The 22,089-nt window shown below is 38.7% G+C and overlaps 1 protein-coding gene and 1 long non-coding RNA gene across 5 annotated transcripts in view; one reads left to right on the forward strand and one right to left on the reverse strand.

The window, feature by feature from the left end:
* Nucleotides 1-2,245, reverse strand: part of Sec24b (SEC24 homolog B, COPII component) — an 82,092-nt gene extending 79,847 nt beyond the window's left edge. For all 4 annotated transcript variants that reach the window (XM_078021823.1, XM_078021822.1, XM_078021821.1 and 1 more), the window contains exon 1: nucleotides 1,862-2,245. In XM_078021823.1, the coding sequence (XP_077877949.1) occupies nucleotides 1,862-1,988 (127 nt within the window). In that variant the 5' untranslated portion in view covers nucleotides 1,989-2,245. The remainder of the gene's footprint in view (nucleotides 1-1,861) is intronic.
* Nucleotides 1,304-17,736, forward strand: LOC144366876 (uncharacterized). The gene is made up of 2 exons (XR_013426027.1): nucleotides 1,304-1,551; nucleotides 16,520-17,736. It is a non-coding gene; the product is annotated as an uncharacterized LOC144366876 (long non-coding RNA).
* The last annotated feature ends 4,353 nt before the right edge of the window (nucleotides 17,737-22,089 follow it).

Consider the following 22,089-nt stretch of genomic DNA (forward strand, 5'->3'; position numbering starts at 1 on the left):
CAAGTTAGGAAAGAAGAGGGATTCTGTCTTATCTTGTGTCCTAACCTTGAGTACCTAAATAATAAGCACACAACAAATACTGAAATGATTGTTGCAACTTCAAAGGAAAGCAAAGATCATAAAATGTAGAAAGCAAGCATCAAGCTATATTTGGCATCAAAACATTGATCTGTTCTTAAAAATTTAACATCCTATTTGGCTGAGTAAATACTTTGGCATCTGAGTGTTCATAACATTTATAAGGCTATAATAAATATTTGCCACTTTTAAAAATTGTTCATTCAAAATGATAACGTATATTCAAAATCAAGGAAGGACACAATCCTTGAATCACTATTAAACTTGCATTTACAATGTTCTAAAAGACTTGGGACTATTCCTAAATATCCTGTTCTAGTTTCTTCATAAGCAAAGTTGTCTCTAGGAAAAAAAAAAACAAAAAACAATTTATATTAAGGTTGCAAGAACAAGAACTGCTTATACATAATATTTTTATATACATTCAGAACAAATGTACTACGACATTGTTCACAAACCCCTTTTCAGTAAACAATAACTACTGAAAGTAAAACATGTAATCTTGACAAGTATGAATGATCTGAAAAACATTAACACTAAACTATCACTTTTGATTATGAAAAATTCAACCTCCAGTTCTCAGGATGGATAAATAACTCTGATGTTTGTAAAGCATCAGTTTTAAAACTTTGATGTTCATTAAACTGAAAATAAGGTCTAGTAAATTTTCTTTAGCAAATTAAATAAAGTCATCACTTGATGACTACTGATGTAGCTTTGTTCTCTTACCAACACAGAGCACACATATTTGTCCAATGCAGTCAATTACTTTCAAGGTTCTCATCTGACATACTATCAAATCTATAGTTCCCCCTCCCCCACTCCTAACCGCGAACACTCCAAATCTCAAGATTAGGGAACAGATTTCCTAGAAATTATGATTTTTCAGCTGAAATTCCTGCATATTCAAAGCCTATGATCTCAGTATAAAAGCGGCTTTCATGCTGTACCGGCTGCTCCCCTATGAAGGCCTTGCCTCAAAGCAGGACCAACCAACTCTGGCACCTTTTTTTTTTTTTTTTTTCTATTTCTGAAAGTGGAGCTAGAATTAAAAAAAAAAAAAAATCAAAAGAAAGACCGAAAAATATTCGTTTGGATCCATTTGACACCTGCTCTCTTTCAAACACCACAAGCAAACTCCAAAAGCTTAAGCAGCAGAAGCAACATCAATGACAGATCTTGAGGCCAAACTGGGTCAGGGTTACTGTTACACTTAGATAGCATATTTACGCCCTTTTGTCTACAAACTTGGGTGCAAACTTAAGTTCTCTTCAAGTCAGCCCGCTCCTTGGGACTCGGAAATCAAAGCGATTTTCCTGAGACAGGAAGGGTACAATCCACCCGGCTTGATGACTGCATCAGCCTTCCACAGACCACGCACTCTGCGGCCTGGGCTGCTCGCCGGCTCTCCCAGCCAAGGGGTCGCTCAGGCCAACTCGCCCGCGCCCAGGCTGGGTAGCCCGGGTTCACTCGGTACGTGGGCTGCCCCTTTCCCAGGGCACCGACTCCCCCGCGGCGCTTTAGGGCCTGGGGTCACATTACATAAATACCTGGCCCGGGGCTTTCCCAGGCCGACCCCCACCCCCACGCCAGGGCGCCCCTCCCCTCGCGTCCCCACCTCTACCCCCGACCCCCACCACTCCCGCGGCGGCAGGGTCCCCGCGCGGTACCCACAGCCCAGCGCCTGGCCCCGACCCCTCCCGGCGCAGGCCGCCCCAAAGCGGCCGCGCAGGCCGCCCCGCCGGCGCTAGGCCCCGCGCTCCGCCTGGGCCACCCGGCTCACCATTCTGGTGGTGCGGCGCCGGGCCGGGGCCTGAGGGCGCGGCGGCTCCCGAGGCGGCGGCTCCGGCGAACTTGGGCGGGATCCGGGCGCTGGCGGCCGGGTGAGGGGACCCGGCGGGGGCCGACATGACGGCGCTGCTGGCGGCGGCGGCTCCGCTTAGGGGAGGTGGGCGGAGGGAAGGGAAGGCGGGGCCGGAGAGGCTAGAGGAAGAGGAAGGAACGCGCCCGGCGTCACCAAGGGAGTCACCCGGGACCGCGACTGGGTTGCCTACGCTCCACCGCGGAGCCCAGCGCCGCCGCTTGACCGCCGCAGGGCGCCGGGATCCTGGCCGGCAGGGCCCAGCCTCGCCCCGCGCCGCGCGGCGGGACTCCCACCTAAGGCCAATCCCCGCACGCGCGGGCCTCGCGCCGCCGCAGCGACCCCTGCAGGCGGGAGCCGGGCGAGTCTGAGGTTGCGGGGCCGGCCGGGGCGAGGCTGCTTCCTTGAGAAGCCTCCTTGAGAGCCTGGAGGCTGGGGGCTGGGGACTTGGGCTCCGTTCCACCTGGAGCTGAGGCTGGAGCGGCCCCGGCGGCGGGCCTGGGTCGGGCAGAGTCCGGCAGTGGTATTCGAAGCTGCAGATTGATGTCCTGAGCTTTGAGCAACGCCAAACCCAACGGACACACCCCGCCCTCCAAAGAGGAATCTTGGCTTCGGTTTTGTTTTTATTATTATTTTAAATATTTATTTTTTAGTTTTAGGTGGACACAATATCTTTATTTTATATTTATGTGGTGCTGGGGATCGAACCCAGTGCCTCATGCATGCTAGACAAGCACTCTACCACGGAGCCCAACTCCAGCCCCTTGCTTTTTTATTTTTGTTTTTTTTTTTTCCTCCTTGATTCCAAAGAAAATACAGCATTCAAGATCTATGTCTGTTGGTAATGTATAATTCCTTGGCAAAGAAAAAGGAAGCATTTCTTTATGATAAACAAGACTCACCGTAAGAATTGTATCATTCAAAACTTTCCACGGTGACTGTAAAGTATCTAAGGAAGAGGAAGGCAAAAATAGAGTAAAGGACAGCTGAAAGACAAAACTTCCATTTATTTATTTACTTATTTATGTATTTATGTTTGACAAGGATTGGCTGATCCTGTTGATATTCAGGGAAGCTGCGGCATTCAGAAGCTTGCTTTGTCTATATTAGTGAAATCTTTGAATTGCTCTGGTCTATCCAGCATGCAAACTGGCAAGCCCGGACTATCTTCCCAAAGTCATTTTGGCATCTTGGAATCTTCAGGAGGCCACTATCATTCTGTCCTTGAAAATGAAATTGCTTAAGAAAGATTCCATTCAGAATGGAATCTAGCGAGACGATGTTTCTGGATTGATGAGAAGTCTAATTTACCTCAAGATTATGCAAAACATAAAGTGTGTTTTAGTCCCTGGGTAATACAAAGCTTTTCTTTTGTTATGACGAGTTAATGATGCTGGATACTTCAATGGACCAGAAAAACCACAAATAGGATTTTAGTGGCTGTATTTATACTTTTTAGTTCTAGGATTTTCTACTACATTATTCTCCATATACCTATATTTCATAGCCTTTCCAGCTTTCCACAGAAACCTAAGCCTCATTTGAGCAAAAAAAAGATCACACTCTGCCTCATCAAGGAGATTACACAGTTGAAAACTTCAACACTACCCAGGGTCCTTTGAATTTGGATTAAAGGCTGCCATTATGAGAGTAAGGGAATAACTAGGCTATTGACTTTGTGCCCCTGGAATGTATCTTTCCAGGTTTGAGAAGCCATAGGTATGTGGAGTTAAGCGCTAAAAGCACTCCCCTGAAGAGGAGGATTGGGACTATATTTTCATAGATCTTCCCCACAGTCTTTAGCACCTAAGCTGCTTCCAGTTGTCCTGTAACTCACAATAGTATTTTTCTAGCATGTTTATGCCAGTGTTCAGGACATGCTATACCAGATAGCATGTACACCAATAACACTTTGGTGTATTGAATATTTTAAGCCAAAGGAATTTGAGAAATGGCAGGTGTAGGAAGGACTCTCTGACTTTTCCCTGAAGTGGTCCAAAAGACCCTCATATCAGAGTTGACCTCTCTTCATCTGGGGAAAAAAATGCATCTTCAGCTCTGAAGACAGGAATGCTGAGAAAAGTCTAGGTGAACAGGACTTGCTAGTTGCCCCTTTTTGTTCTCTCACGTTTTTCTACATCTCTTTACTCTTCCTCAAACCTAATGTAAAACTCTCATGTTTCATTCTTTCTTCAGGTCTTCATTTTCTTTATGAATTTGCATTAAATAAATGTATGTCCCTTTCTTTTGTTAGTCTGCCTTTTGTTACAAGGACCCCAGTAGGAACCTAGAAAGATAGAAGGAAAAGATTTTTCCTCCCTTAACATTTCTTATCACCTCTATGAAAGTATTACTTCACTGTCTTGTTAAAGTTCCATAACTGCTAGGCCAAGTGCTGTGGCCTATAATCTCAGTGGTTTGGGAGGTTGAGATAGAAAGATTGTGATTTCAAAGCCAGCCTCAGCAACTTAGTGAGGCCTTAAGCAACTCAACGAGGCCCTGTCTCTAAATAAAATATAAAAAAGGGCTGGTTCCGTGGTTAAGCACCCCAGGGTTCAATCCCTAGTACCAAAAAAAAAAAAAAAAAAAAAAAGCTCCATGACTGCTAGGGACAAAGAAAAGGATGAAGAATTGAATGAATACTTGCCATATAGCAGGCATTGGGCGTGTGTGTGTGTGTGTGTGTGTGTGTGTGTGTGTACATATATATGCATATATTTAGTTCTCACAATTATCCTATGGGATATTTTTCTTACCTGCATTTGGCTGGTGAGTAAAAATCATGAACCTGTAATTAACAGAACCAGAGATCAAACCAAATTCTATTTAGCTTCAATGTTTTTGTTCTACTCACTGCAAACTAGACTGGGTTCATATTTCTCCCCATAGAGTTATGCTAATTATGATATCCTATTTTGTATCTCAAAGGATTTTCAGTTTTACATATTTAGGATTTGTTTCAATATTTTTTGGTTTGATGGATCTCAAACTGTTTGAGATGCAAATTCTCAGGCCTAACCCCAGACCTACTGAATCAGACACTTTGGAGATAGGGCCCAACAACAAGCTCTCTAAGTGATTCTGAAGTACTAGAAAGTGTTGAGAATCATCGCTTTTAAAGAGCTGAAATTGACTCATTCATTTTTTGACTTTGTGAGATGATGATCCTTTTTTAAGATATCTCTCCAATCTTTTACAAACCCTTATAAGTGGTATTTTGTACATTTGTGATTACAATCCCATGAGTGCCAAATATGGTAGTTCTTTTGTCACCTTACATGGTTTGATGTGCAGGGCTAATGGAAATGCTGGCGCCAAGTCTGTTCAATGGGGCAAAATTGAAATTAATACCTGCCACATAAACAGAAGGGAAATTTTTGATGTGTGTCAAATTGTAACATAGGGCCATGTACAGTGGTGCATGCCTATAACTCCAGCAATAGGAGGATCACGTTAGAAGCCAGCCTCATCAACTTAGCAAAACCCTGTCTCAAAAAAAAAAAAAAAAAAAAAAAAGGAAAGAAACAGATATCTTTAATCTCAACTTAGGACTCACTGTCTGTAGCTGAAGTATGACAGCCTTGGACAACTGAACACCTACCTATTTCAAGAAACAATTGTCCAGTTCTTTTTCTATGTAGCCTGGTTTTCCATATTCCTCCACCAGGTTTTATGCTCTAGTTTTAAATTACACTTGGCATTTATAGTGACATTTTCTATTAGTTATCCCCTCCAAATATGAAGAAACTTTTTATTTATTTCTCCTTTATTTGAACTATTTACAAATTCACTGCAAGTTTGAGGCCAGCCTCAGCAACTGTTTTAGTCAGCTTTTGTGTAGCTGACTACACAGACATACACAGATGAATAAGGTATATTCTGTCCCCAGAAGTATGCAGAATCTTTGAAGTATATTCCTACTCAATTGGATTTGGATTTCTTAATTTTTTTTTCCAACAAACTTACTATATTATTTTCCCTTCGGCTCATTGGTGAGTCTTTGTTTCTTCTTTTCATTATGGCCTTCTAATTTGAATTTTACCATTTATATTGTCATGGGAAAATTAATTTCACTAACCTTTATGTTATGTAATCATAGGTAGTTGTCATTTCACTATCATTTACGTCTCAACTAAGACCTAGGTAAGATTCTAAAAGAAGAAAAAGAAAGAAATTACTAGTCAAATAATTAACACATAGTCAAACTTTGCACTTACAGGAAATTCCCTCAGACTCTCTCATTTGACTTTTCTTTTGTTTTGCTTTTTGTGGTACTGTAACAGGAAATTAAAGAGGCTGCCTTTATTGAAAGCAATGTCCTTTAGGTCTGCAGATACCCAATGGGTAACTAAAAGCAGGATAAAGCATGGCATCTCTGCCTTCCTTTTCTGTCACCCTTAAACTTTGTGACCTGCTCAGCTCTGCACATAGACATTTTAATCATTTAAGGAGTTTTCATCTCAAACTGGTAAGACAGTGTTTTTTTTTTTTTTTTTGCCTTAAATATACCTAATCTAGCTTATCCCCTCAAGGCTGAGGCAAAATTTTGTAGGGACATTTACAATAGCCTGTTTTAGACCCCAGGAATAACACCTAGAAGTCTATAGACACTTTCCAGGAACAGCAGAGCCTTGCAGGTACATCACCTCACAATGAGACTCCCCTGCTAAGTAGGAGCAGTCATCTCCTGGGAACCCAATAGTTCTTTCCAGTATCACAGGTCTGATAGATTAAAAACCCTGAGCAGCAAATGGAGCTTGACCACTCAAGTAATAAGGACATCTCTAGAGCCACCATGGAACCAAAAATGAGATAATGATTAACCATACCAAAATTTGATCAAAACTGCTTAATTATACATACTTCTCATTTCCTGCCCAAGTTTTTCTTCTACTGAAACCTAAAAGGTCATGTCAGCACCCAGAAGACAGGACTGAGATGCTTGATCTATCTTTCCCTTCCCAATATGACCATAGTAATTAAAGTTCCTTTCCTGCTTTTCACCATGACCTTTTCAGTTTGGTGTTTGGGTGGCCCAACCTGGTTTGGGCCCAACCTAGTTTGTTGGATCCTACAGAGTCAGGCCTCTGGCCTAGGATTCCTGTAACAGTGCTGGTAATTGAACCTAGAGCTCATGCATGCTAGGCAACCCAGCCCTTTTTATTTTTTATTTTGAGACAAGGTCTTGCTAAGCTGCTCTCGCTGATCTCCTGAGTCCCTGGATTACATGTGTGTGCCAGTGCGTTTGGTCTTAGCTATTGTTTTTTTTTTTTCCAAGCCAAACTGTATCCAGCTTTATTAAAGATACTTTTCATAAACAATCATAGTATTTCAGGCAGGATTGGCTATTATTTTTGATAAGCTCTAATTTTTATAGAAAATTATCCATCCCATATTAGGAACAATGAGTGACAAGACAGGAAGGAAATGCTATTATTATAGGCATGGTAAGAGCAACAATCCTATTAGTTTCCAGACTAAGTATAGGAAAGAAAACAAAATTAGAAAAATGGAAGAATTAAAAGTTCTTCCTGCATATCTGCAATCCAGGCTGCTCAATGAGGCTGAGACAGGAGGATTGCAAGTTTGAGGCCAGCATCAGCAACTGTTTTTTTTAGTCAGCTTTTGTGTAGCTGTGACCCATATATCTTGTCTGGAACTGCCACATAGGAGCTGAGCGCCCCCTAGCTTTGAATGATGGAAATGTAGAGACTGGCTTCTCTGACTGGGAGACAGGTGGATCCCCATTTCAGCTTAGCAAAGGAGCACAATTTTGGGAGTGGGCATTACCCAGTAGGAGTGGGCTGCCCCTTATAAGATTACCCCTCTGCCTTATATGGATGGAATGTTCTTTCAAACAGTGTACCCCAATAAAACCCGGATTTGAGGCATGCTCCCTCTCTTTCTTGCCTGTCTTGCTTCTTTTGTGGGAGCTGGGTCAGAGGGGTGGTCACAGAACCCAAAGAAAAAGATATATCTCTGTCTGTGTGTGATTAATTCATGCCAGCCCAGTTCTCCTGGAGTGACTCTTACTAGTTTAGTCATGTGTCGTGGCAATATCTGATAAGAATACTTTAGAGGAGGAAAAGTTTATTTTGGCTCATGGTTTCAGAGATTCAATCCATGGTCATCATCTGACTTCATAGCTCTGGGCTTGAGTTGAGACAGAACATCTTGCAGAAGTTCAAGGGGGTGGAAAGCAGCTCAGGACATGGCAATGAGGAAGCAAAGAGCACTCTTCTCACCAGGGACAAAATAGAAACTCCCGGAACTCACCTCCTCCAGCTACACCTACCTACCTGTCTCCAGTTACTATTCAGTTAATCCATATCAGTGGGTATGTTCACTGATTAGGTTAAAGCTCTCAAAATCTAATCAGTTCAACTCTGAATATTCTTGAATTGTCTCAGTTGTGAGCTTTTAGGGGATACCTCCTATCTAAACCTAACAGCAACTTACTCAGACTGTCTCAAAATAAAAAATAAAAAAGGCTAAGTGTTGTGGCTCCGTGGCAGAGCATCTCAAGGTTCTATCCCCAGTACTACAGTGGGTAGGAGAGGGGATTGACAGATCCTTTTTAGAATTTTAGAAACATTTATATATGAATGAATTAAGTTCAAAAAGCTCTATCTTTCATAAGTTCCAATATTCACAAGTCCAGAGTAAGCAGAAGAGTTGAAACTCATAGGCCATAAGTACGTTTACACCAAACAGAAAGGCAAGCCAGTCCTTTGATGCTTTAGAACCAAGCGTACTCTTCTGCTTTTGATGATACAAGTTGTAAAGTGGTGCATCTCCAACTTTAATGTGTGTATGAATCACCTAAGGATAATGTTAAAATTCTTTGGATAATGATAGGATAGTTTGGATGGTCTGAGATTCTGCCTTCTTGGCAGGCTCCAAGATGATGTTGATGGTGCTGGTCCATGGACCACACTTTCAGTAGCAAGGTCCCAAAGGATATCTTTTCATTTACATTTGAAAGTCAATTAAAGGAGAAAATATCCTTCCTTGATGATAAGGGGGTTTCTTTAACTATAGTGTATTCACACCTAGTAGCACTCATATGAATGTTGTACAGATTAAAATATGCCTGTCATCCTTTCTACAGCAACAGTACTTTCTTAGACCTTTAGATACTTAAACTGTTTTGTAATAGATTAATGAATGCCCAATGTTAACACTGATCCTTTCATCACATATTCAATAGTATTTTCATTTTGTCAATTACCTTTCTTCTTGCTAATTATTGTATGTTCTAGAAAATGATGAATTAGTCTGCTCGGGCCGCCATAACAAAATACCACGGACTGAGTGGCTTAACCAATAGAAATGTATTTTCTTACAGTTATGGAGGCTGGGGAAGTCAAATCAGGGTTGCCAGCATGATTGGATTCTGGTGAGGGCTTCTCCTGACTTGCAGATAATCATCTTCTTGCTCTGTCTTCAGATGGTGAGATGTGGAGAGAAGAGAGCAAGCAAGTTCTCTGATGTTACTTCCCATAAGAGCATCAGTTCTATTGGATCGTGGCAGGTGTTCCCTCAAAACGATTGTGGTAATGTAGAAATGTTTGAAGGTGAAATAATAGGATTGTGAGAGCTATAACCCAATCAGTCCATCCTAATGTGAAAGGACTAACTGGGAGGTAATTGTAGGTAGGCAGAGTATGCCTAGAGGAGGTGGGTCACTGGGGGTATGTCCTAGAAGAATTCCATGTGGCCCCATGCTCTTTCTCTGCTCCCTGATCACCATGAAGTGAGCAGCTTTCTTCCACCAGACCCTTCCACAATGATATTTTGCTTCACCTTGGGAGACTATGGATTAAACCACTAAAATCATGAGCCTAAGTAAATTTTCCTCCTCTAATTGTTCTTGTCAGGTATTTTGGTGACAGAATGCCTTACTAATAGCTGGCTTTACCCTTTTAATCTCTTTCTCAAAGGTCCTTTCCTCAATATAATTAGGTGGGGGGTTGCAGTTGCAACATATGAATTTGGGGGGGACACAAATTTAACCATAGCAAATGGCATTTTCACAGACAGCATGATTCACTCCATTCTTTTCAAATTCATTGCTACTTTTTTTTTACTTTTTAAATTTAATTTTTAATTTGTTTTAATTAGTTGTATATGACAGTATAATGCATTTATGCACTTTGATATATCATACATAGATAGGATATAATTTCTCATTTTTCTGAGTGTACATGTTGCAGAATTATATTGGCCATGCAGTCACGCATATACATAAAGTAATAATGTCTGTTTCGTCCTACTGTCCTTCCTATTCTCACATCCTCTCCCCTCCCTTCACTTCCTTCTACCTAATCTGAGGTAACTCTATTCTTCTCTAGTGCCCTTCCCACCTCATTGTAAATTAGCACCCACATATTATGGAAAACATTCGGCCTTTGGTTTTTTGGGATTGGCTTTTTCACTTAGCATGATATTCTCCAACTCCATCCATTTACTTGCAAATGCTATAATATCATTCTTCTTTAAAGCTGTAAAATATTATATATATATATAATATATATATCTTACATTTTCTTTATCCATTCATCTATTGAAGGACACCTAAGTTGGTTTTATGATTTATATATTGTGAATTGAGCTGCTATAAACATTGACATGGCTGCATTACTGTAGTATGCTGATTTTAAGTCCTTTGGATATAAACTGAGGAGTGGGATAGCTGGGTCAAATGGTGGTCCCATTCCAAGTGTTCTGAGGAGTCTTCATACTGCTTTCCATAGTGATTGTACCAATTTGCAGTCCCACCAGCAATGTATGAGTGTATGGTTTTCCCCACATCCTTGCCAACATTTATTGTTGCCTATATTCCTGATGATTGCCATTTGATTGGAGTGAGATGAAATCTTTGTGTAGTTTTAATTTCCATTTCTCTAATTGCTAGAGCTGTTGAACACCTTTTCATATATTTGTTTGTTTTTTTTTTTAGAGAGAATTTTTAATATTTATTTTTTAGTTCTCGGCAGACACAACATCTTTGTTGGTATGTGGTGCTGAGGATCGAACCCGGGCCGCACGCATTCCAGGAGAGCGCGCTACCGCTTGAGCCACATCCCCAGCCCCTTCATATATTTGTTGATCGATTATATTCTTCTTCTGTGAAGTGTCTGTTCAGTTCCTTAGCCCATTTATTGATTGGGTTATTTGTTGTTTTTTTTTTTTGGTGTTAAAGTTTTTTGAGTTCTTTATATATACTAGAGATTAATGCTTTATCAGAGGTGCATATGGTAAAGATTTTCTTCCAATCTGTAGGCTCTCTCCTCACATTATTGTTTCCTTTGTTGATAAGAAGCTTTTTAATTTTAATCCATCCCATTTATTAATTCTTGATTTTACTTCTTGCAGTTTAGGGGTCTTATTAAGGAAGTCAGATCCTAGACCTACATGGTAAAGATTTGGGCCTATTTTTTCTTCTATTAGGTGCAGGATCTCTGTTCTAGTGCCTAAGTCTTTGATCCACTTTGAGTTGATTTTTGTGCAGGGTGAGAGATAGAGGTTTAATTTTATTTTGCTACATGGATTTCCAGTTTTGCCAGCACCATTTTTTGAATAGGCTAACTTTTCTTCAGTGAATGTTTTGGTACCCATATCTAGTATGAGATAACCGCATTTATGTGGATTTATCTCTGTGTCCTCCATTCTGTACGATTGGTCTAAAAGTTTATTTTGGTGCCAGTACCATGCCATTTTTTGTTAGTATAGCTCTGTAGTATAGTTTAAGGTCTGGTATTGTGATGCCTCCTGCTTCACTTTTCTTGCTAAGGATTGCTTTGGCTATTCTGGATCTCTTACTTTTCTAAATAAATTTCATGATTGCTTTTTCTATTTCTTTGAAGAATGTTATTGGGATTTTAATAGGAATTGCATTAAATCTGTATAATGCTTTTGGTAGTATGGCCATTTTGACAATATTAATTCTGCCTATCTAGGAGCATGGGAGATCTTTCCATCTTCTTAGGTTTTCTTCAAATTCTTTGTTTAGTGTTCTGTTTTCATTATAGAGGTCTTTCACCTCTTTTGTTAGGTTGATTCCCGAGGTTATTTTTTGAGGCTATTGTGAATGGAGTAGTTTTCCTAATTTCTCTTTCAGTGGATTCATCACTGCTGTATAGGAATGCATTTGATTTATGGGTGTTGTTTTTATATCCTGCTACTTTGCTGAATTTATTTATTAGTTCTAGAAGTTTTCTGGTAGAATTCTTTGGATCTTCTAGATACAGAATCATGTCATCAGCAAATTGTGATAGTTGCCTTCTTTACATATTTGTATCCCTTTAACTTCTTTCTTCTGTCTAATTTCTCTGGCTAGGTTTTAAGGATGCTGTTGAATAGAAGTGGTTAAAGAGGACATCCTTGTCTTGTTCCAGTTTTTAGAGGAAGTGGTTTCAGTTTTTCTCCATTTAGAATGATACTATTTAGCATAAATAGCTTTTACAAATGTTGAGATATGTTCCTACTATCCCTAGTTTTTCTAGTGTTTTGAACATGAAGGTGCTGTATTTTGTCAAATACCTTTTCTGCATCTATTGAGATGGTCATATAATTCTAGTTTTTATGCCTATTAATATGATGAATTGCATTTATTGATTTACATATGCTAAACCAACTATGCATCCTGGGATGAACCCCACTTGATCATGGTGCACTATCTTTTTTTTTTTTTTTTGAGAGAGAGAATTTTTAATATTTATTTTTTAGTTCTTGGCAGACACAACATCTTTGTTGGTATGTGGTGCTGAGGATCGAACCCGGGCCGCACGCATGCCAGGAGAGCGCGCTACCGCTTGAGCCACATCCCCAGCCCCAAAATATATTTTTATTTTAAATTTTTAAAAAATATATTTATTTTTTAGTTACAAGTGAACACAATATCTTTATTTTATTTACATGGGATACTGAGGATCAAACCCTGTGCCTCACACATGCTAGGCAAGCACTCTACCACTGAGTCACAACTCCAGCCCCAATTTGCCAGAATTTTACTGAGAATTTTTGCATCTATGTTCATCAGAAATACTGGTCTGAAATCTTCTTTCCTTGATGTATCTTTGTCTGGTTTTGATATCAGGGTGATATTAACCTCATAGAATGAGGTTAGAAGGGTTTCTTCCTTTTCTATTTCATGGAATACTTTGAGGATTGTTGGTGTTAATTCTTCTTTGAAAGTCTTGTAGAACTTGGCTGAGAATCCATCTGGTTCTAAGCTTTTCTTTGTTGGTAGGCTTTTTTTTTAACCTTTATTTTATTTTTATGTGGTCCTGATGATCAAACCCAGCACCTCCACATGTGCTAGGTGAGCATTCTACCACTGAACCACAACCCCAGTCCCTGGTTGGTAGGCTTTTGATGGTGTTTTCTATTTCATTACTTGAAATTGATCTGTTTAAATCGTGTATGACCTCCTCATTCAGTTTGGGTAGGTCATATGTCTCTAGAAATTTGTGGATGTCTTTGATATTTTCTATTTTATTGGAGCATAAATTTTCAAAATAGTTTATAATTATTTTCTGTATTTCAGACATGTCCATTGTGATATTTCCTTCTTCATCTTGTATTTTAGTAATTTGTCTCTTCTCTCTTTTTCTCTTCATTAGCATGGCCAGAGGTTTATATGTTTTATTTATTTTTTCAAAGAACTAACTTCTTGTTTTGTCAATTTTTTTAAAATTTTTGTTGTTGTTTTGATTTCACTGATTTCAGCTCTGATTTTAATTATTTCCTCTCTTCTCCTGCTTTTGGTGTTGACTGTTCCTATTTTTCTAGGTCTTTGAGATGTTGTGTTAGGTCATTTATTTGTTGGCTTTTTATTCTTTTAATGAATGCACTCAATGCAATAAACTTTCCTCTTAGTACTGCCTTCATAGTGTGCCAGAGATTTTGATATGTTGTATTGTATTTTCATTTACCTCTAAGAATTTTTTTTATTTCATCCTTGATTTCTTCTACTATCCATTCATCATTCAATAGCATATGATTTAGTCTCCATTTGTTAACTAGCTTCTATTTTTTATTTTATCATTGATTTCTAATTTCATTCCATTGTGATCTGATAGAATGCAGGGTGGTATTTCTGGGCTTTTTTTTTTTTTTTAACTAAGAGTTGTTTTGTGGCATAACATATGATCTATTTTAGAGAAGGAGCCATGTGCTTCCAAGAAAAAAGTATATTTGCTCATTGATGGATGAAATAGTCTATATATGTCTGTTAAGTCTAAATTATTGATTGTATTATTTAGTTATGTAGTTTCATTATTTAGTTTTTATTTGGAACATCTGTCCAGTAGTGAGAGAGGTGTGTTAACATCACTCAGTACTATTGTGTTGTGGTCTATTTGATTCTTGAAATTGAGAAGGGTTTGTTTGATATATTTAGATGCTCCATTTTGTGGGGCATACATATTTATAATTGTTATGTCCTGCTGATATACACTTCCCTTAAGAAGTATGAAATGGGGCCGGGATGTGGCTCAAGTGGTAGCTCGCTGGCCTGGCATGCGTAGGGCACTGGGTTCGATCCTCAGCACCACATAAAATAAAATAAAGATGTTGTGTCCACTTAAAAATAAAAAATAAATATTAAAAAAAGAAATATGAAATGTCTTTCTTTGTTTCTTCTGGTTAACTTTGGCTTAAAGGCTACTTTATCTGAGATGAGGATGGAAACCCCTGCTTGTTTATGCAATCCATATGACTGATATGTTTTTTCCCATCCTTTCACCTTCGGCCTATGGATGACTTTGCTCATTATATGAGTCTCTTGAAGAGAGACTAATTTGACTTAGTTTCTCCTTTGGTTGAATATTCCTTTGTGTAGATCCTCCCTTTGCTGGTTTTCACTATTTTTTTTCACTTCATCCTCATGGAATATTTTGTTGAGAATGTTCTATAGTGTAAGCTTTCTACTTGTGAATTCTTTTAATTTTTGTTTATCATGGAAGGTTTTAATTTCATCTTCAAATCTAAAACTTAATTTTGCTGGATATAAAATTCTTGATTGGCATCCATTTTCTTTCTGTGCTTAAAATATTATTATTCCAGGATCTCCTAGCTTTGAGGGTCTGGGTTGAGAAATCAGGTGAGATCTGAGTTGGTTTCCCCTATATATAATTTGATTTTTTTCCTCTCACAGAGTTTAAGATTTTATCTTTATTTTCTGTGTTAGTCATTCTTATTATAATGTGTCTTGGTGTGGGTCTGCTGTAATTTTGTATATTTGGTGTCCCATAAGCCTCTTGTATTTAATTTTCCATTTCATTCTTTAGATTTGGGAAATTTTCTGCTATTATAGCATTGAAAAGATTGTGCATTCCTTTGGTTTGTTTCTCTGCTCCTTTATCTATTCTGATAACTCTTAAAAAATTGGTCTTTTCATGTTATCTCATAATTCTTGGATGTTCTGTTCATGATTTCTTATCATCTTCTCTGCATGGTCAACTTTACTTTCAAGATTATATATTTTGTCTTCATTGCCTGAGGTTTTGTCTTCCAAGTGGTCTAGTCTGTTGGCGATGCTTTCCATTGAATTTATAATTTGGTTTATTGATTCCTTCATTTCTAGGATTTCCCCCCAATCTCTAACTCTCTCACTTCCTATATTTTTTTCTTTGATTTTACTCCTTACACTATCCTTACTTCACAGATAAATTTTAACTATATACATTCTGAACTCCTTCTTGGACATTTCTTCTACTGTCTTATCAGTGGCTTCAGTTGTTGGAACCTCTTGGTTTGTTTGGGGCGCTTTAGTTCCTTCTTTTTTCATGTTATTTGTGTTTTCCCATCTAGCAGTATGGATCTAAGGCAGCACAAATTCTACCCTGTAGGCCTATAGTGTCCCTGAAGGTTTCCGGTGCCTTACCTTTAATGGTGAGACCAATATCAACAGCACCCGGTATAAATAATATATAGCCTTAAACCTAATAGCTCCCACTAAGGTGTCTATTGCTTTCTTGCATTAAACCAAAATGATGAGTTCAGTAACTATCTATAGTATAAACAGAAAATTTGCTAAAACAGTTTACAATTTCAAATGGTGGATGAGAGAACAGAAATAGTGTAGTATGCGATGTTCTTAAGGGAAGAAGAGCGGAGCTGGAAGCAAAAATTCACAGGAAGCGTGGAAGAGGAGCTGACAGAGACTGGCTGTTGGTTGGAGAAAAGTTGGAATGAAAATCCAAGAAAACAGACAAGTGAGAGGAAAAATATGAACAAAGAGAAAAAATTAAAGACATAAGAATACAACAAAAATGTAAAACACCATTCATATATCATTGTCCTCCATACACTGATATATAAAAAACACCCTGTTCTAAATATGGTAGAGAGATTAGTAAATAGAAAAATAAAATAAAATAAATCTTGATGGAAAGTCAAACTGTCTCCTTTAGCATTCAAAAGTTTTTCAGCCCTGACTCTGATATCTCATGGGATCACCAGGCCCAGATCAGCGTTGGCAGACCCAGTCACTATCCCACTGATCTGGGCTTCAGATACCTCAGGCTTTGCCATGGGGCAGTCTCAAGATCTCAATGCTGTTCCTACTTGCAGAGAGACCACCAGGATATGCTCATGCAAAGGAGTGACTCTGAGATGCAGCAGCAAGACACAGGCCAGGAAGGAAGACCCCCATGCCTCCAAATCCACAGGCACCCCAACACTGGATCTGCAGTTCCCCTTCAGAGTTCCCAGACAGGCTCTTGTGGCAGTAAACCTGTTGGCACCCTGGCTCCAGGCCCTGGCCAGCATCCCAAGATGGGTGTGGCTCCATGCAACCAAACCTGGAGTCTCCCCTGCAGCAGACCTCTAGATGGTGGTAGCAGTGGTAGTGGTGGTGGGTGGTGGCAGCAGGCAGTGTGTCAGCAACAGCTGCAACTGTGCCTGTGAGGGCAGCGTCATCCAGGCAACCTCTGGGGTACAGCAGCAGTGTTGGCAATGGCTGTATCCGTGGCAGTAGAGTCCGCAGTGGCAGCAGTGCATGGGCAGCAGCACCCGGGAAGAAGAACTCCGTGACCTCTGGGTGGCAGCAGTGTTGGCAGTAGCAGTGCAGGTGGCAGCAGATTGAAGAGACCTCCAGGCATCAGTGGCAGCGACCTCAGAGTAGCAGCAGAGGAAGTGGCAGCCCTACCCAGAGAAAAGACCTTCCAGCACAACAGCGGGGGTCTGCCACAGGTGGCATCCACCCTGTTTCTACTTTTAAATGGCTTGTCTCACTATAATATTTATCAGTATGAATTTTCATTTTTAAATCTTCTTTTATCAGCTTCATCAAATCACTCTTCTTACGACCCCCTTCAAAATTCTTATTGTGCCAATATAGATGTTGCAAATTAATATTTGTAAAATACATTTTGAAAACATGACCCTATTGCTGAGGGCCATTGCCAAGTAGGAATGACGCATCGAAATTTCCTTGCCAGCGTACCCCATGTTAAATGGACATTGCATGTGTCTTTGAGAAAGGTGACCCTGCTCAAGGACCAGGGTGGATCCAGGTTTAAGGTGTATCCTGCAGGTTTGAGGAAGTATCCCGCTCCTTGGGTTTAGGGCGTTCCCGGTTTAAGATAATCTGGGTTTAGGGAAGTTGCAGGTTGAAGGTTATTCCTGCTGGGAGTAGGGCGTTCCTGCTGCCTGAGTTCCGTTGAGTTCTTGTGGAATTGAGAAAGTTTTTGGGACGTGAATTGTGCGGGCAGAACTGGGATTTCCCCAGAACGTGTGTACAGGCTGGTGTGAGTTCGGGAATAAAGGATTGCTGTTTGAATCTACAAGGTGTGTGGTGGCTCGTGATTCTGTGCCCAGCCAAGACTGCGGCACCCTATGTTAGCCCCCAAATTAATAAGAAAGTAATCTCGATCAAAGTATCACATTACCAACACATATTATGTAGTGCCATTCATTAAATGGTGTACCAACATGTTCTCCTTCAGAGTTTCGGATAGCTGGGGAAGTGCTGAGGTTATCCTCAGACTAGTCTTCTTTAGCTGCAAGCATATTTGTCTTTTTGCCTTGTATTTTCTAGCTATGCTATGACATGAAAGGGCTGGGAAATGCTGCACTAGACCAAAATTATTGGGCATGATCTCCAGTGCCATCTGCTGGAAGCAGGCAAAGTTGATCTACTGTTGCTGTAGAAAGCAGGGGTTTTTGTTTGGTTGGTTTGGTTTGGTTTTTGATACTGGGGATTGAACCCAGAGTTTTGAGCATGTTAGGCAAGAGCTCTGCCACTGAGTTACATCACCAGCTCATCTTATTTTTCTGAGACAGGATCTCACTAATTTCCTCAAACTAGTCTTGAACTTGTGATCCTCCTATCTTTGCCTCCTGAGTAGCTGGGATGACAGCAGATTTATTTTTATTTATAAAACTGTAGACATTACAAAAGAACATTAGAAATGGTATTTTGTATTTTCGTATTGCAAAGTGGTATTTTGTAGTAAAAAAGGGCTTATTACTATTTGAAAGGATAAACTTCAATTACATGGAAAAATATGAAACTCTACTTTTTCTTCAAAAAACACCAGATTTTTAAAAATATTATTGAACATGCTAATTCACTTAGTGAGGACACTACACATTAAAAATAATATTGATAAGCTAAAGCACCAGTATTATGGCAAAGAATGTTTAAAACTTTTAATATGTGATATACCGTATTAAAAAAAATCAACTTGAGGTGGATTGAAGACTTCACATTTTTTGAGACACAAAACTGCAAAACTACATTACAGAGGAGAACAGAGGGACATTGGTCTGGAGAGATTTCTTGGATCTGATCCCCCAAACACAGGTAAAGCTGGGTACACAGTGTCGTGTGCCTATAATCCCAGCTATTTGGGAGGCTGAGGCAGTAGGATCACAAATTCAAGGCCACACTGGGCAATGTAGTGAGACCCTGTCTCAAAAAAAAAAAAAAAAAAAAAGGAAGGGTGCTGTTTTCAGTGGTAGAGTGCTGTGCCCCTGCGTTCAATACCAGTGCCACATAAATAAATAAATAATAAAATACAACTACCATATGATCCAGCAATCCTACTTCTGGTTTCATATCCAAAAGAATTGAAATCAACATACTAAAGAGACAGCTGCACTTCCAAGTTAGTTGTTGCATTAGTCACATTAGCTAAGATATGAAACTTATGTAGGCATTTGTCATTAATAAATAGATAAAAAATATATATGTACACAATGGCATACTATTCAACCTTCGATAAAGAGGGAAATATCTGTCATTTGTGACAACCTGGATGAGCCTGGAGAATATTATATTGAATCGAATAAACCAGGAACTGAAAGACAAAATCCACATGATCTCACTTACATGTAGAATCTAAAAGTCAGTCTCAGAGAAGTAGACAGTAGAATGAGGGTTACTAGAAGATGGGGGAGGGGTGTGAATGGGCAAAGGGAAATATTGATCAAAGGTACAAATTTGTGACTAGACAGGTAGAATAAGCTTAACTGATCTAATGCACAGGGTTGAGACCATAATGAATAATAATACATTGTATGTTTTGCAATTGCTTTAAGAGTAGATTTTAAATGTTTTCACCAAATAAACACATGTGAGTTGATAGATTTGTTAATCAGTTTGATTTAATCATTGCATAATGTAACCTATATCAAAATGTCACATTGTACCCCATTATTATATTCAATTATTATTTGTCAACTAAAATAAAATTTAAAACAGTTTGGGATATGAGAAATGTTAAAGAATCAGGGGAGTTGGGTTAGAGAAGACAAGATCATGAAAAAATGATGCACATCTTAAAATATTAGAAAGTTATCTAACATACCAAAACTCAACCCATTTGCCCTTATTCTGCAGTATGAAGCAGAACAAGGGCAAATGGGTTGAGTTTTGGTATGTTAGATGTGTTCTAGTACGAATGGATGTGCTTATGCTGGGATTCCTGGAAAAGCTATTCCCACATTGGGAGGGAAGTTCCATTACATGCTTCCTCCAATTCTAGATTCTATAACCTGTGATTTTATTTTTATTAATGTCCCTAAGGTTTTTAAAGGCATATCTAACTTGAGTATAATTTAAATACTTTTTTCTCTATGTTTTATTCAAAAAATGAATAATATCTTTAATTTGTTGGTTCACAATCTTGTTCAAAAAGGTTTTTCCTGTTACAACTTTCTTCTTCACTAATGAAAAGTAGAAATCAAGTACAGTACCATATGCAATTGCTATGTAATGCACTAAAACTAATAGTCATCATATTCTAGGGAGCTCATATGGTTAGAGGACTTAATCAACATGAAACTGGGATTGGAGAGAGGGATTTTTTTTTTTAAGTCAAGCGTCATTATTTATTTGAAGAAGTGTGCTGCTGATTTGTCAAAGGTCAATGCTATCGAATATCTCAAGAAAAGTATTTCTCTCAGAGGAGAATTCGGCATGTTATTTCATTTATTACCAATGCATTCCAGCACAAATGGTTGTAAAATTATATTCTCATTACTTTATGTTATAAAAACTATAACACATTCCCAAAGGGCAGAAAAATAAATGAGCAAACCCTCACAACGTACTAAGTAAGCCAAAAACTTTATTGTCTATGTATGTGTTTCTAAGTAAGATATCATTTGTTATTATTAACTTTACAAAACAGCTTTTTAAAAAATTGACACATGATAATTATGCATTTTTATGAGGTACAGTGCAATCATTTGATCAGCACTGATCAAATGGGAAGAGGGTTATTTTAAAATAGCAATTTCTCCCATGGGATTCTCTCCTTTTAAACATAACAAAGTAGAGGATTTTATTCTCCAGGAATTCTCCATGAGAAAATTTCTCATGAGAAAAACATGCAGGAGGAAAGAAATATGCATTCTAAAGAATGTCAAGTAGAGAGATGGAAGTGTAAGGCCTCCAGCTGCCCTCCATGTGTGGTTGGTAGGCAGGGGAATAAGAGAAGCTATTCACTTTTCCACCTTGAAGGTAGAACGCAGAGGACAGGGAGATGCAGAGCTGTGAGGGAACAAGGAGGGATGGGGAATTGAAGGAGGAGGAGGTGGAGGATTGTATCAGTTGTCATGAGTAGGCAACTTCAGAGAGAGGAAAGATGGAGGAAAGTATTGTAGAAAGCTTTACTTAACTTCTTTAAGGCAACTCATAGTTAAGATTTATACTATTTATCAAAATTAGCTCACTGCTTTTGAATGAGACTCCCCACAGCAATATATTACATGGAACTTTAGTTGTAGAGTGCACAAACTTAATCCAAAAGCCATCTCTAGGCTTGGACACTCTTCTTTTTGGATATAGGAGATTTCTGACATGAGTAAAGTATGTCTATTTCCCAAGGTTAAAATACTGTCTTTGTTTTCTACAGAACTCCAGTGCAGCTGTAAGTTGTATAGCTGAAACCACACCATATAACCCATATACTTTCTCCGTAAGACAGGACAGGAAGTGGTTCTGATATCTATAAGTTTTCCCTGTGAGCTAAAATTTGGAAAATATGTGCTTTGAGACACTCACATTTTGGGGTAAGGTAACATTTCTTTTCTGTGTGTTTATGTATTTTATATTGTTGTTGTAAAATCAGCCAATTTAACTCAAGCAACAAAAAATTGGGTGTCTGCAAATACATGAGTTCTTTTTTTTCAGTTTAAAATTTATTTAAAATAAAAACATTATTCATTACTTTGAAAAATGCTAATGTTTCTCCTATTGTTTACAAATTAAACTGCAAAAGGAAACCCCAATAAAAATTGCATAAATTATCTGAAAGCATCAATAAATCTTTACCACATACTTTCATTTGGTTTCACCTTATGTTTCCACAAAAAATACTACCATTTGATGAATATGAGAATTTACTTTTTTTTTTTTTTTTTTGGCTTTGACCTTCAGGTTACTACTAAAGTTACTACTCAAAAATCAAATTACATGTGCTATTTGTTTACATAAAATATCATGTAGTCTTATTTGCTTCTCTAGACCAACTTTCATTAAGCACAATTACAAATACCAAACTCAAGTTGTTATCATACCTCACAGTAGTTTTTAAACTGTTTTGAAAATAACAATTCACATTATCACATAATTTTAAATAGAAAAAGTTTTAGTAACCATATTTGGAAATAGTTAATATATGAGTTCTTTG

Source organism: Ictidomys tridecemlineatus, chromosome 9 (assembly GCF_052094955.1).
Source record: "Ictidomys tridecemlineatus isolate mIctTri1 chromosome 9, mIctTri1.hap1, whole genome shotgun sequence".
Classification (NCBI taxonomy): Eukaryota; Metazoa; Chordata; class Mammalia; order Rodentia; family Sciuridae; genus Ictidomys; species Ictidomys tridecemlineatus.